Source organism: Thermochaetoides thermophila (genome assembly GCF_000221225.1).
Source record: "Thermochaetoides thermophila DSM 1495 unplaced genomic scaffold scf7180000011816, whole genome shotgun sequence".
NCBI classification, from domain to species: domain Eukaryota; kingdom Fungi; phylum Ascomycota; class Sordariomycetes; order Sordariales; family Chaetomiaceae; genus Thermochaetoides; species Thermochaetoides thermophila.
Window position 1 is genome coordinate 6,443,109 of NW_006383032.1, and position 14,767 is coordinate 6,457,875.

At 56.5% G+C, this 14,767-nt stretch overlaps 5 protein-coding genes across 5 annotated transcripts; 3 read left to right on the forward strand and 2 right to left on the reverse strand.

Moving 5' to 3' along the window:
* Positions 1–386: 386 nt before the first annotated feature.
* On the reverse strand, positions 387–1,315 carry CTHT_0038540 (uncharacterized protein; the record flags this gene model as incomplete). The annotated part of the gene is made up of 2 exons (XM_006694211.1): positions 387–987; positions 1,050–1,315. 2 exons carry the CDS (start codon positions 1,313–1,315, stop codon positions 387–389), a joined length of 867 nt encoding a protein of 288 aa, XP_006694274.1.
* Positions 1,316–3,617: 2,302 nt separating this feature from the next.
* On the forward strand, positions 3,618–4,899 carry CTHT_0038550 (mannan endo-1,6-alpha-mannosidase DCW1-like protein; the record flags this gene model as incomplete). The annotated part of the gene is made up of 2 exons (XM_006694212.1): positions 3,618–3,705; positions 3,761–4,899. 2 exons carry the CDS (start codon positions 3,618–3,620, stop codon positions 4,897–4,899), a joined length of 1,227 nt encoding a protein of 408 aa, XP_006694275.1.
* Positions 4,900–5,101: 202 nt separating this feature from the next.
* Positions 5,102–6,417, reverse strand: CTHT_0038560 (histidinol-phosphate aminotransferase-like protein; the record flags this gene model as incomplete). Its single annotated transcript, XM_006694213.1, has 2 exons — positions 5,102–6,281; positions 6,344–6,417. 2 exons carry the CDS (start codon positions 6,415–6,417, stop codon positions 5,102–5,104), a joined length of 1,254 nt encoding a protein of 417 aa, XP_006694276.1.
* Positions 6,418–8,250: 1,833 nt separating this feature from the next.
* On the forward strand, positions 8,251–9,389 carry CTHT_0038570 (uncharacterized protein; the record flags this gene model as incomplete). The annotated part of the gene is made up of 2 exons (XM_006694214.1): positions 8,251–9,259; positions 9,319–9,389. The coding sequence occupies 2 exons, from the start codon at positions 8,251–8,253 to the stop codon at positions 9,387–9,389; spliced, it is 1,080 nt and encodes a 359-aa protein (XP_006694277.1).
* Positions 9,390–11,478: 2,089 nt separating this feature from the next.
* CTHT_0038580 (uncharacterized protein) lies at positions 11,479–13,990 on the forward strand (the record flags this gene model as incomplete). The annotated part of the gene is made up of 3 exons (XM_006694215.1): positions 11,479–11,842; positions 12,034–12,736; positions 12,799–13,990. 3 exons carry the CDS (start codon positions 11,479–11,481, stop codon positions 13,988–13,990), a joined length of 2,259 nt encoding a protein of 752 aa, XP_006694278.1.
* Between the last annotated feature and the right edge of the window lie 777 nt (positions 13,991–14,767).

Consider the following 14,767-nt stretch of genomic DNA (forward strand, 5'->3'; position numbering starts at 1 on the left):
TACCAGGCCGTACGCTGCATCCACTGCACAAGCTGGCAAGACGGGCGCGAGGATGTACGCCCTCTCAATCAGTAACCAGTCACCTTCACCACGGCCCTTCATGATTATCCATCGCCAGCTATGTGGTTGCCCACACCGATCTATATTATAAATTATCCCACATCTTTATCTGTATCTAGCGCGCTATTCATATAGTATAAGCCCCTTGATGTGTGTCTATGAATTGGTAACACAGAACAAAACCAAACGAAGAAAACCAGCCCGTTACGGCCGCGTGGACGTAAGTAAAATAGTCACCCAAATTCCCCATCCCCGTCAAAGAATCATAAGAATTAAGCCATCCCCTTCCAAACGAAATTCACCAAAATCACCAACAATACTCCCCCTTAAAGAAGGAATACCGCACCAAGAACACCAGCCACAGCTGCAAGGCCAACCTTCCCGGCAGTACGGCCCGCCCCAGCAATAACCGGCACCCCGTTGGTAACCCCCGGCCCGGAAGGACCCGTCGGGCTGGGCGGGAAGTGAGGAAGGTTGCCCGTGCCGATGGGCACACCGCCGGTACCAACAGGGGTAGGGCACGTCGTGAGGGTGGTGTGCGTCGTGGCAGTGACAGTAGCGCCGGGGCCGCCGGGGGCGGCAGTAGCGGAGCTCTTGCCGGTGAAGGAGGCAGAGGTCGAGCTCTTAGTGACAGGTTCCTCGTCGTCGATGTCGTCGCCGGGACGGCCGGTGGCGGTTGGTTCGGCCGTGCCGGTGGCGGTTGGTTCGGTGGCGGTTGGTTCGGCCGTGTCGGTGGCGGTTGTACTTGGGGAGACAGAGGAGGTAGCAGAGGCGGTCGGGCCGGCAGTGATTGTCACAGGGGAGAGGCCAGTAGCAAAGTTGGTGATGGTGCGAGTTTGGACGGCCTCGAACGAGTAGAAAATTTGGGTCTCGGTGCAGACGCCGGTGTCAGCGGAGGGGTTGAGTTGGCAGTGAGCTACGGAGGTGCTGGGATCGAGTCAGCGGCGGGTTTCTATGGGAAATAGGGGAGAAGTTCGGGGGGTACATACTACCAGTCACCGGCGGTGGTGGTCCACTCCCAGGTCGATGGGCCATAGACGACGCTCATGCCGTCTACGATGCCACAGTCACTGGAGGGGACGCCGGACGGGCAGGAGACCCAGTAGGAGGTGGCGGTCGGGGCAGCGGTGATGATGGAGGCGTGCATGCCGTTCGAGTCGGCGTAGGGCATGAGGATGGAGACGACGTTGTCGGACTGGGCCGCGACGGCCGAGATGCCGGCCGCAGCTAGAGCCAGAGACGACACACGGGCCATGGTTGTGGTAGTCTTTTTTTTTTCTTGGATTAGGTATAGACTCTACGGCAGAAGAAGAAAACGATCGACTATAGTAGGATAGGGGGCAGTTGGTGGGAGGGATAGGTCGGTGAGGGAACGAGTGACTATATGAACGAACGACGGGGCAGTCTGAGACAAGCAGGACGAGGACCTGAAGACAGATGCGGCCGGGAAATGAGATCTATTTATTCAAGACGTCCATACTCCTGGAAGGCTTGTTGATTTCTTGCTACATCGGATGGATTGCACGCTTAATCCTTTCCTGCCAGGGGCTTTAACCAGACACAGCACTTTGATGGCTCAGGGTCCGCTTGAATGCAACGTCAACATACTAGTCGTGCCTCATGCAGCCCAGGGCTGGCTGCTGAGCTGCGCATTGGGAATAGTTGATGGAGAGCTCTGGGAAAGATTTTGTGATAGTTTTTTGGTGCTTGCCAGTTCATCTGGGTATCACGAGAGCATTCACGGGGCTTGTACGACAGACGGTCTGACGTGTAAGACGAAAGTCCTCACGATCTGCTCGGTCGGGTCGGGGTGTTGGTGTTGGCGGTCCCCCGGCCGAGTTATGCACCCAAGGCATGATGAAGACCATGGAACCATCACGGAAGGTCTATCCGTGCCGCAACTTGGACCATGTTTAACCACGTTTGGGCCACGCTGGGTCGGACGATGTGACGGTCGGAGTCCCCGCAAAATTTTCCCCGTCGGGAACGAACGACATCCGCCCGCCTTGGCGTGTTGGCTAACAGTCGTTGGGGAGCAGTCATCAGCAGGTTGGGATCTCGCATATAATCGTTTTATAACGACGGGACGGAAGCTTGTGGGTTGCCATGGATGTTGGGGGGAGAAAGATCTTGGATGTGGTGGCTTAATAGAGGGCCACAGCGTGATCTCTCTAAACAACCTCTCTAGCACCGAAAGGTGCTGGCTTCGAGAGTCAAGGCACGTTGAAATTCCCCGAGCTACCCTTTCTGACAAGCTACTCCGGAGCCGCACCAATTGCGGTTTTGGGACAAGCAACGCCAATGTTCGCCCTTGTCCGCCGAGAAGTTCTGGAAAACCATGGTGAGCTGTTGAGCTGTCGGTCAAAGCAGACTCACTGTTGAATCATGTGAATATACACTCAAAATAGATGAAGAATGCTGTTCTCCGGCGTTTCCCCTTGGATACAGCTTGATCCAGCTCTGAGGGACCTGTGAGCTCGGTATGTGGGAGCGCTTGCTGTGTCCTAGAGCGCGCGGCTGTCTAAGAGCTGAGATGGAATTTTCGCTTCGAGATCGCAGGGTTACACCCTGGTGGAGCTCCACGTTGTTTCAGGTTTCGAAAACGGACGAGGTGTGACCCACTCCAGCGGTGTGGCATTGATCTCCGCCAATAAAAGGGCGTCATTGGCCCCTGCCCAGCGTTTTGCCGAAACAGGGGCAGGCGCTGTAGCCGGGGAAGCGTGCCTGCTTGGCCAGACGTCATGCCTGGTCCTGGTGCCTGTGCCGGGATGAAAACTTCGCGCACGGATTGGCTAGTGATGGTAGTCTCATCATGAGCCGTCGGCAAAGAGACGAGCGATTTCTCAGCAATCGCTGCTGATGACGAGGATGAGCTGGCGGCCAGCTCAAACGGCGATATGGCAGCCAGCACAAGAAGAAGGGGAAAAAGCAAATAAAAATATGACGAAAAGCTAGGATTGTCAAAATTAGCAGTCCGGACGCGGATGCGGTTGCAATGGGTCCCCCGCATACCGCCGTCGTTGCTAGTTATCGACGGTATCGATTGGCGGACGCACCGGCGATCTTCACGAAGAGACCAACAGTCTGGCCCACTGCGTTGGGCCAGATGGGGCTGGCTGCGTGGATCAACAGCTCGCAGGTGGTTGAAAAGGATGGCAATTCCCACTTGCTGAGGTTGCAGCGGCGTAGTTGCAGTTGCAACTTCATCATCTTCCATTTCTCCATCATCAGGCCAGCTCCTTGTCGGCTCGGGCTCAGCTTGCCAGTCAGCCAGCTGGCTCTCCTTTTCGTGTCGACACCCTCACATTCTTTGTTATCTTTGTTGTTGCAAGTCAACCACGTTCGTTGCAGTCCGCGGACCATCCCTCATCTCTTATTGTTTCCATTGTTGATTGTGCAGTGCCTGGTGCTTTTGTTGGCTCTCATTCCCTATTGTCGGCTTTGACAGTCGCTCTTTTACCTCAAATTTGGAATTCATTTGACTTGCAACCTTCCCTTCGTTTGCTCGCTGTGCGGCTGTTATTTGGTCTCTTGGACACTGCTGGTTCACGAAAAAGATGAAGTTCTTCAAGTCGGGAAAGCCTGCCCTCGCCGGGGCCGTCATTGCTGCCCTTGCCCCCAAGGATCTCAACATTAGTGATCCGGGTATGATCCATAATCCCAATAATGTTCCATCCCAAATTGCTAATAACCATCGCAGTCTCCATCAAAGGTGTCGCCAAGACCCTCGCTGCCGGCGCCATGTCCTATTACTCCGGCACCCCGGACAAGTTCGTCGACCTCCCGGAGCCGCACTACTGGTGGCAGGCCGGTGCCCTGATGGGCAGCATGCTGGACTACTCCCACTATACTGGTGACCACACCTATGACCGTCTGATCGCCCGCGGTCTGCTGGACCAGGTCGGCCCAGACTTCGACTACATGCTGCCCTCTCACTTCGGTCAGGAGGGCAACGATGACCAAGCCTTCTGGGGCTTCGCCGTGATGTCAGCTGCCGAGCGCAATTTCCCTCAGCCAGACCCCAATGTCCCCTCCTGGCTGCAGCTCGGCCAGAACCTATGGAACTCTCTCGCCTCGCGCTGGAATACCACCCACTGCGGCGGCGGCCTGCTGTGGCAAATCTTCGCCAGCAACCCCAACGGTCTGGACTACAAGAACACGGTCAGTAATGGCGGCTTCTTCCAGATCTCGGCGCGCCTGGCGCGCGCCACGGGCAACACGACCTACCTCGAGTGGGCCGAGAGGGTCTGGGACTGGACCGAGGCCGTCGGCATGATCGATAAAGACGGCAACGTGTACGACGGCGCGCACGCTAGAAACAACTGCACCGACACCAACCCCGTTACCTTCTCTTACAGCGCCGCGATCTATATGTATGGCTGTGCCGTGCTGGCTGATCATACCGGTGATGCCAAGTGGGCTGATCGGGCCGAGCGTATTTTGCAGGCGGCCCGGTCGTTCTTTAGCCCGTTCCCGAATGCCACGAATATTATGTATGAGCACGCTTGTGAAACAGTTGGGACCTGCACAGCCGATATGCGCAGCTTCAAGGGATACTTCTCGCGCTGGGCATATGCGTCGGCGCTGTTCCTTCCCCAGCTTAGACCGATCATCGAGGAGCTGTGGTACCCGACCGTCCTAGCCGCTGCCCAGTCGTGCACGGGTGGTGAGAGCGGGACCCAGTGTGGGCAGAAGTGGTATGTCGGCGGGTTTGACGGTGTTACTGGGTTGGGCGAGGAGATGTGTGCGCTGGAGACGGTCCAGGGCTTGTTGGCGGATAAGGCTCCCTTGCCGTTGAAGGGTGATGAGATTAAGGTGGTGAGGGAGTTTGCTTCTTGAATTCAAAAGTACTTTGGTTTGTTTGGGCTCTGTACATACTGGCTTGTGCATTATGGCGAAGCATTGCATCTGAGAAAAACATATTGAAACTTGCCCTGGGCTGGGCTGGGCTGGACTGGGCATCGCATGAAAAAAAAAAATACAAGACCTTGGATTGGCATTCTATACGCTCTCTATGTGTCTATGTCCAAATTAGACCCCTCTAGTTTCCCCGGACCTCCCTCAGAACCCTCTCCAGTGACGCCAAAAACCTCGTAACCTCCTCGTCGGTGCCAACCGTGATCCGAAGGCAACCTAGACACCCGTGTTCCTTACCGCGGAACCGAACAACAACGCCTTGGTTCTCGGCTAGCCGCTCGTACACCTTGAGCGCCGTCGCATTGTCCGGCTTGCCTCCGGCATCAAGCATCTCGTACAGTAGGAAGTTCGCGTCCGTCCCGCCACGGAGCCTGCCAACACCCGGGATCTTGGGCATCTCCCGCAGGAGACGGTCCCTCTGCTCGAGGATGCGTGCCCGGTTGGCCTGCATCGTGGCCAGGCCCTGACCCGACAAAGCATACGACGCTATAGACGAGGTCAGACTGGAGATGTTATATGGCGCCTTAAGGCTGTTCAACAGTCGGGCAATCGCCGGATCCGTGAACGCCGCACCCAGACGGATACCCGCCAAACCAAACGCCTTGCTGAGCGTCTGCATGACCACCAAGTTGGGCCACTCCGTCACCCACTCAGCCAAGCTCGCCGTCTCCGGGTTCGGCGCCGCAAAGTCAATATACGCCTCATCAACCACCACAACCCCGTTCCAGCTGGGGTGCGCTAGCACCTTCGCAATATCCTCCTTGCGAAGCAATGAGCCTGTAGGATTCCCCGGACTGCACAAATACACCAACTTGATTCTTCCTCCCTCCGGGCTCTCCTCCGCCCTCTTAACATCCTCATCCAGCTTCGCCAGCACAGCAGGCACGTCAATCTGAAACCCTTCCTCCGCACTCAGCAGCGGCACCTTCACCAGCCCAACATCATTCACCTGTGCCGAGACGGCGTACATGCCATACGTCGGCGGGCAAACCAGGATGCGGTCACGTCCGGGGACGCAGAAGCACCGCAGCAGGGCATCGATTGCTTCGTCGGAGCCGACGCCGACAAAAAGGTTGGCGGGCGTGAGCGTTTTCTGGGTGTGGGCGTGGGTGTTGCGCAGGGTGCAGAGGAGTTGCTTGAGGTCGTGCTGATGCGGGTCGGGATAGCGGTGAAGAGTTGAAAGGGCGATCGAGGGAACGTCGGGGGTATTGAAGCCATTTACACCATTGCTGGCTGGGAGAGGAGGACCGTAGGCGTTTTCGTTGGCGTCAAGGAGGATGTTGGTGCCGTCGTCTTTGTAGTCACTAGATAGGGAGGGGGGGAGGTTAGAGTGGGTAAGAGAAATGAGGGGGAGGGGCAAACTCACTCTCTGGCACAGCGGTACGGCTCCAGCTGGAGAATGTTGGGCCGGGCGCAGGTTTCGAGGTTGAAGGCCGTCATGCTGTGAAAATATGTCTGGTGAGGCCGAATTGACTTGTCTAATGCGCGGGTTTATGAGATTATTCAGGTCAAGTTAAGAGTCATAAGAAGAGTCATTCGTGAGTGAGTCTTCAGCGATGAAATTTCAGTGAAAGCGAAACAGAAAACTTTCGCCGACTCCGGAGCGGGTCCGTCGCCTGCAGTGTAGCCAGAGGATAACCTCAGCCATCCTGAAGCCAAAAATCTCTACAACTCTGATGATTGTGATGACAGTGGTAGAGGGTATGAACCGGATTGCATAGATTGCAAATACTTTTCGAAAATCCCCTTTGTTGTTATCATGGCGAACAGACTTGAGGTATGCACCGAAACCCTAACCCTGATGAGTCCATCGGATTGTTTTTGGGCCCCTGGCTTCCAGAAGGCTGGAACTTCGAACCCCACCCAACCCCTTCAGCTCCACCGGAACCGCAACCACAGTCACCATCAACATCTCCCAATCCCATTTCTCTCCCCTGTTACGCGCAAGCACAAGCGCAAAGACCTCACAAACTAACGCGACTACAGTCACCAACTGGTCTGTCTGTAGGATGCGATGAAGCTTTCTTTTTGAAAAAAACTTTTTTTAAAAAATTTCGAAATCGTGGTGGGATCTGCTGTTCGACTATTGATCATGATACTTACACGGCTCGAAAACCACGTTTCCACAGCGATTCTTACTGCATGATGTCGTCCCCAGCCTCGTCCTTTCCTCGCATGAGAAATCGACAGAAATCGACGAAATTGACGCAAACCGTCGATGACGGGCTGCGTGGCCTGGCGATACGCAGCGTAGCAAGGTTGTGAGCGGGAAGCGCACATTCAGCCTGTTCTCCCGGAGCGCATACGATTGGCCAATTCCCCGGACTCTGAGCCCCTGACCAGCGTTGGCCGACGTCGTCGTCCCGGGCCCCCGATCATCCCGGCCGCTGACCTGTTCTGGAAGCCGTGGGCCTCGGGGCTAGCGGGGAGAAGCGGATGACGGGTTGTTGGCAGGCGGCTTGCTGGACTTCTTGCATGCTTCTGCTTCTGGCCGCGTTTATGACCCGGAAACCGCCCGAATGTGGAACGGTGGAAGACTGGTCGAACTCTCGAAGAATCACCCAAAACAGCTCTGTCAATAAGACGACAGACGCAGGGAAGATGGCGCGATGTAACGACGCTACGGCCTCAGCGCACATTCTCGGCGTAGTTGTCCCCATCCGTCCCCCAGTCCCGTCTCCATCATCTCCCTTCTTCCCTCTTCCCTTCTGACACTCCCGCCGCCGGGTTCCGCTCGATACCGACCATAGACCCCCCGGTCGTGCAGACACGCAGCAAGCAGAAAGCGAGAGGGGAAAAGCCGCAGGTTCCGGGCGCGCGGTACCCAGTTGGAAAGCGTTGACGAAGTGATGTGCTACTTTCGGGACAGTGCCGCCCACCGGAAGCGGGTGCACATGTCGCCATGACGCTGCGGCGATGTCGGGCCGTAGCTCGTCCGCTGCCGAACTCGACCTGATCAATTATGGGGTGAGCAAGATGGCTCACAAACTGCACCGTGGGGCCTGCAAAATAGCCTACGTCCATGCATTCGGAAGCTGGGGCTCTGTTCTCGGTTCCCGGGTATTATGGAACCCTGGGGAAAAATGGGATGGAAAAGGGGGGGGGGAAGGGAAAGGAGGGGAATTCAGCAGAGATATCTCCAGGAAAGTTTATGCGTATAAAAGTGTAGGCGATCCTACCGCGGACGAGATGCTTCCAAGTATCACCATCTCTCCAGGCCTCTGCCCTCTGTGAAACAGCAAAGGTCGTCTGTCCAGAGAGAACGTCGTCAAGATGCGTTCGTCCCTGCTGCTCCTCGGCGCGGCCGCGGCCATGGCCAACCCGACGCCCGCCGGCCCCGGCGGTCCTCCTCCTCCTCATCCTCCGCCGTCGCCGAAACCGTTCGAATACCTCGTCACCTTCGGCGACAGCTGGACGGACAACGGCCGTCTCGTCTACTACATCGTCAACAACGGCCAGGCGCCGCCACCAGGCCAGATGCATGACTATAGCAACGTGACCGCCAGCGGTGGTCTCTCGTGGGCGCAGTTTGCCGCCAACAGCGTCGGCGCCCAGTTGCGTGACTACGCCGTCGGCGGCGCTGTTTGCAGCAACCAGATCGTCGAGCGCTACTTCTCCTACATCGGCCGCTCGTTCCCGGCCGTGCTGGACGACGAGATTCCCAGCTTCCAGGCCGACGTCAACTACCGGAGCCTGTACCCCAATCGCAACGCGCAGAACACGGTCTACGCGCTGTGGATCGGCACCAACGACCTGGGCTTTGATGCCTTCCTCTCCGACTCTGAGGCCCCCGGTAAGACCATCGCCGACTTCGTCGAGTGCGCTTTCAATGTGTTCGACGCCATCTACCAGAAGGGCGGCCGCCGTTTCGTCCTCCTGAACACGGCTCCTCTCGAGTTGACCCCACTCTACGCCCACCCCGAGAACGGCGGCACCGGCGATAGCCAGTTCTGGACCACCAAGACCCGGTATAACATGACCGAGTACGGCCAGAAGATCAAGCAGTACTCGAGCGCCGTCAACCAGGCTTGGAAATATGGCCTTGCCTTCCATCGCAAGCTGTCGAACCGCTGGGCCGGCGCCACCATCGACCTGTTTGATGTCCACCAGCTCTTCCGTGACATCATCGCCAACCCTACCTCGTACCTCGATGCTCCTTACAACGTCACTGGCTACTGGCATCACTGCCCGCCGAGCGGCTCGCCTTGCGAGGACCTCACCAGCTTGGGCCCGCGCTCCGGCTTCCTGTGGTATGATGAGCTGCACCCCAGCGACAAGACCAGTATGTTTCTCTGGGAGTTGCAATACATTGTGTTGAGAACAATGCTGACTGGCTTCTAGGCGAGATTGTCTCTCAGCACTTCATCAACGTTGTGCGGGGCAACAGCATCTATGGCACCCGCTTCAAATGAATGAAAATGTAGCGTAATGTAATGTTTTATGATTCTATGAGAACATGATGAATGACCATAAATGAAGCATAAGTGAGAATTTTTTTTTAGAAAAAAACCGTATTTAGATCGCCTTGTTTTGCAGTGAGATCTACTGTGTCTATTGTGTTTTGTGTGATCGAGTCTCTCTCAACGCACTGTGAGAAAGAATGCACAGAGAACGGAATCAAATGATCAAAAATCACAAAAAGCTCCTGAGTGGAGCGGATAACCTTGTATTGATGCTCCACATGTGCAGTGGATCCACAAATCCCAATCAGGGATAACCAATCTTGGCATGCACAAGCTGGGAAAGGACGCATGGAGTCAAGCAGGGACCCACATTTTGTGTCTCTGGCGCGTGCTGCAGTCTGTGGAATTTTGGGGCCTCAGCTGTAATTCCTGCCACTGGTCGATCCAGTTCCACAGCTTACCATGCCTGTGCCCGCTCCCAGTTTTCGTGTGTCGTGGCCCGTTCTCGCGACCTGCCCGCCACTTCCAGCAGCGTTTGCTTGTCTGCACTCTCATTCCATCGGCCATTCCCCCCTCCACAGCCGCTGTCCACACGGCCACGAGCCCAGCTCAGCAAAACAGTTCAGTCGATTGCTCCCAATCTGAGAGCAAGTGTCCCAATACCAAGCGATCTGACGGGCACACACACACACACACACACACACCACACACACATACACTCACACTCACAAATACACTGACAATCACGCTTGACCGACCTGTCACCATCATATACCCTTTCCAGGTTCCCTGGTAAACCGCCGTCAGACACATCAGCCAGGTCTGCACACAGACGCCCGCGTTTCCGAATCAGCGGGTATTTGACGTTATTTGGCGTTGGAACTGGCACTGAGCTGTTTATGAGTCGGTTCCTGCTTCTGCCCTTGGCTTCGTGACCCGACCCTGTCGCACATCAATTCCAGGTTCCCCGCTTTGTGGTCTTGGAACAGTGACAGGCGACAAGCGACAGCCGCCCTACCTTAACCCCCAAACCTTGAGCTCCTACACTGCGGACGGTCCCGATCTGGTGCAAAGCAAGCAAGCAGAGCGACCAACCGAGCCGACCTGTACCGACGCAGACACACAGGCACGCACATCACATCACCAGAAAAAGACGCGACTCGTCAGCCAGTCAGTCTGTTGCAGGCGTCCCAGCTTGCCCGTCCCGTGGGTCTCTTGCAGTCGTTAGTCGTCACCACGGTTAGGGTCTATCGGTGATCTGGCCTCGGCCTGGTCTAGCCAGTCTGAGTCCACCTCTGACATCGTTTCCGCGTCGGGTCTGCCTTCGGCTTCCGGCTGCCGAGTGATAGTCGGCCCTACCCTTACCGTCTCATCCATACCATTATTCCCATCCCATTCTATTATCCCACACAACCCCATCTTATCCTATCTGGTCCCCATCCCATCTGCCCATCGGCGGGATCATTCCCACGTGTGCATACGCACGTTTACCTATCTCGCATCACCCGGGCCCGTACCCCACGCAGGCTCTGGCACCCACCCATCCCGTGGCGTGTCCCTGCTGACTACAGGTACGGAGAATTGCCGAGCAGAGATCCCCGAACCTAGCTTAAGGCGCTCGAGTCCCTTGTTGGTTGCTTGCTGCGAACTGGTCGCTGGTCGCCAGCCGCTGCCCTGCCTGCCTGTACCCCCCTGGACTACCCGAGACTGGTTTGGCACAACAACTTTCCAAGGTTGAGATCGTGCAGATCGGCATTTGACCTTGTCGAGACACACAGGTACATTCTGTGCCTCCCTGGATTCAGGACGCAAGTGTCTATCTTAACTGATACAAGCTTGCCCGTCAACCGTGTGGGTGAAAGAAAAGAAAGAAACCCACATCTCATTCATCGGAACCACTTCTTCGGAGCTCCTCCGGATCGGACCGACACCCGCGTCCTTTCCCCACACACGGCCCCCCGTCCCTGAGGCTTGAGCTGATCTTCGCCGGCGCCAGTGCCCGCTTTCCCTCCACCTTTGCTATCGTCACCCCCCTGCCAGCTCCTTCCGCCGCCTCATTCTTGGCTCGGGCTGCCCTCAGCCCAACCACCACCACGTCATGTACTCAGCCCCCTATGGTTACCCCAATGTCGCTGCCGGCCCCATATTCAATCCTGCTGCCCCACCCCAGGGCGCTCATTTGCAGCCCGGCCCGGGGCCAGTGCCGAATCAGCAGCAGCAGCAGCAGCAACAGCAGCAGCAGCAACCTCAGCAGCAACAGCCGGGCCAGCAGCAGCATCATCAAGGATCACAACCGCAACAACAGCAGCAGATGATGTTCAACGCTCAGCAGTTCCCCATGGGCACCCAGCCCGGTGCTGCCCCCTTCGCTGCTGGGCCCAATCCTGCCCTGATGGGCGCCGCTGGCCCTGCAGGAATGATGCAGAATGCCGCTATGCCACACATGGCTGCTAATGGCCAAAGTAAGTGTACTTGATCTCTTGACGTCTTATGTCGGGCTCATCCTCGTACTTCCCCCGTCCTACCCATCCTGTCTCACCGGGCATTTCTTTTTTTTTTTTCTTACATGCCCATCTCAAGTGGGAACTGCAGATACCTTTTTCTCTCACCTGTCTGGTTCCACAATGGTCACTAACACGGGCGTTTTCGACAGTGGCATTCCAGCAGCCTTTCACGACAGGGCCCTACGGGACCGCCATCCCGTCTTCCGCGGCGCCCCAGGTCCAGCTGCCCGCCAACTTCATGATGGCCAACCAGATGAACCCTTACCAGATGAGCGCCGCCATAGCCCCGCAGCAGCCCATAATGCAGCGCGTCATGCCCGCTCAGCAGCCTGCTCCTACCATCCCCGTATCAACCCCCCAGCGGCCGGCATTTAACCCTCCGCAGGGCACGCCCACGAGCATGCCCCCTCAGCAGACACAGTTCTCTACTCCTCAACCAACTGGCACACCGCAGACCCAGACCCCGACGACTACCCAGCCGCCACAGCCGCCAGCGACGTCGGCTGCGACACCGCAAACGCCGACGTTCCCGAATGTTGGGGATCAGGGTCTGGCACAACAACAGCAGCAACAGCAAGCTCAGCAGCCTCCTCAGCAGCAGCTTAATGGGACGGCGGCTACTCCAGGAGCCGTGGGCTCGACGCCCCAGAGCCCGGCGACAGATCCGAGAGATAGGGAGAGGTTCGCGATATTGCTGGAGATTAACCAGGAGTTGCTGTATGAGTCAATACAGCTGGTGAACAGCCGGAATGAGCTCAAGAAGGAGCAGGCGGCTGCTGAGGCGTCGGGGGTTAAGAATGGGGATATCGATTATGCTGAGGAGGAGAGGTTGGCGAATATGGACTATAATCAGTGAGTCTTATGGTGTCTTGTGGTGGTGTCTGTTGTTGAAATAAGTGCTAACGATGACTTAGGTGCATGCGCCGTCTACAGGCGAACCTTACATACATGTATGCCCTGGCCGACCGCAAGCCGGGCAAGGCCCCACCGGGCGCATCACCTGCCTACCTCACACCACCGCCTCTCAATCTGCAGCTTAAGATACGACTGCCACCTCCATCGCCCGATGATCCTCCCGAGTTCCGGCCCGCCGACCCCATCGCCGACCGCATCGAGCGCGACCAGCTTCTCAAGAACCTATACAAGAAGCTGCAGGCTCTGTACCCCGGTGTTGATCCGAGGAAGGAACCACCCATGCCGCCTATGCAGGGTGCCCATCGGCCGACTGGGTCAATCGCGGGCGCCCAGAACGCCGGGACATCGGGACCTACCCCCGGCGGTGCCCCTAATGGTGCCGCGGCCGGGACTCCCGGGTCTACGCCTGCTCCGAGCGGGCCGGGACAGTCGGTGCAGAATAGCCCTGCGCTGGGGAACGCGCCGACGCCGGGGCCGCAGCAAGGGCAGGACCAGCAGCAGGGGCAAGGTCATAATCAGGGACAGCCTCAGCAACAGCAAGGTCAAATGCAGCAGCCTGGTCAACAACCGCAGCAGATGCGGCAACTACAGCAGCAGGGTCAGCAACAGCAGCCACAAGGCCAGCAACCCCAACCAATGCATACGCCTCAGCAACAACTTCAACAGCTCCCCCCTCAAACTCAACCCCAGCAACTACAACCACAACCACAACTACAACCACAACCACAACCACAACCACAACCACAACCACAACAACAACAACAACAACAACAACAACAACAACAACAACAACAGCAACAACACCCGCCGCATCCTCAATCTCAACCCCAACCCCAACCTCAAACCCTCGCCCCCGCACCCCAAACCCCCTTCGGCATGCCCCTTGGCCAAATGCCACAAATGGGTCAACTCCCTCCTCATCAGCTGAACCAAATGCAACACGGTATGCCACCCCACACAATGGCTCAACAGCATATGGCCGGCATGCCAGGCCAGGGACATATGGGACCGCCAGGACAGATGATGGGGATGGGGCCGATGGGGCCAATGGGGCCGATGGGCATGCCGGTCGGGGCGCCGATGGGTATGATGCCTATGGGAATGGGGCCCGCGATGCCGGCAAGTGGAGGGCCCGCTCAGGGGGATCAGGTTGGGGGGATGGGGATGGGGCCTATGGGGATGGGACAGTAAGTGGGAGATGAAGGAAGATTAGAGAAGGATAAAGGAAGGCTGGATAATACGTAAGTAGGAGAGAGACTGATTTGTTGATCAGTGGCAGTGGGAAACGATAGGGTTAAGAACTTGGGATTAGGGTGTATGCTTTTTGCTCTTTAGGAAGGATAGTGAGTGAGATGAGCGAGATGGACAAGTGCGAAATGAGTTGTTGGGTGTATGGTTCTCTGGACTAAGGGACAAATCTGTGTGATAGTATTGGCCTAGCCAAACCTTCGGTCTCATGTTAGGAGTTTATGGCAGGATGATTTCTGCCTGTATGGTTTGCTCATGGTGTTTACTCTTTTTGGTCCAGCGTTGTTTTCTCTCCTCATTTTGCTGTGCTTGATGGACATACCATTGGAGTTCAGTTATGTCTTTCTCCTTAGGAAGGGAGGGATATGAATACTCAGGATTAGATTAGATCGACTAGCTAGCAAGTGGGAATCGAATAATCACGGAGGGAGCATATCCCTTGGCTACCATAAACTGGAGCTTTTGAGATCAGCTTCACCCTGTCATCTAGTCGTTGCGGGCCGGGCCGTTTGATGATCTCATCAGAGAAGGTTGTTCCCTGTCTCTGGGATGGGGCTGTGTGTCGATCGTCAGTGTTTGTTTAGACTCTTCGGGTCAGGATGTCTTGATTGGACAGAGGGGATAGGTTTTGCGGTGTTTGGTGGGGATTGAAACAGGACAAGAGGATATCTTGGGGTAGAGAGCGTCAAAAGGGATTGTGGTGGTCAGGTAGCAGAATTG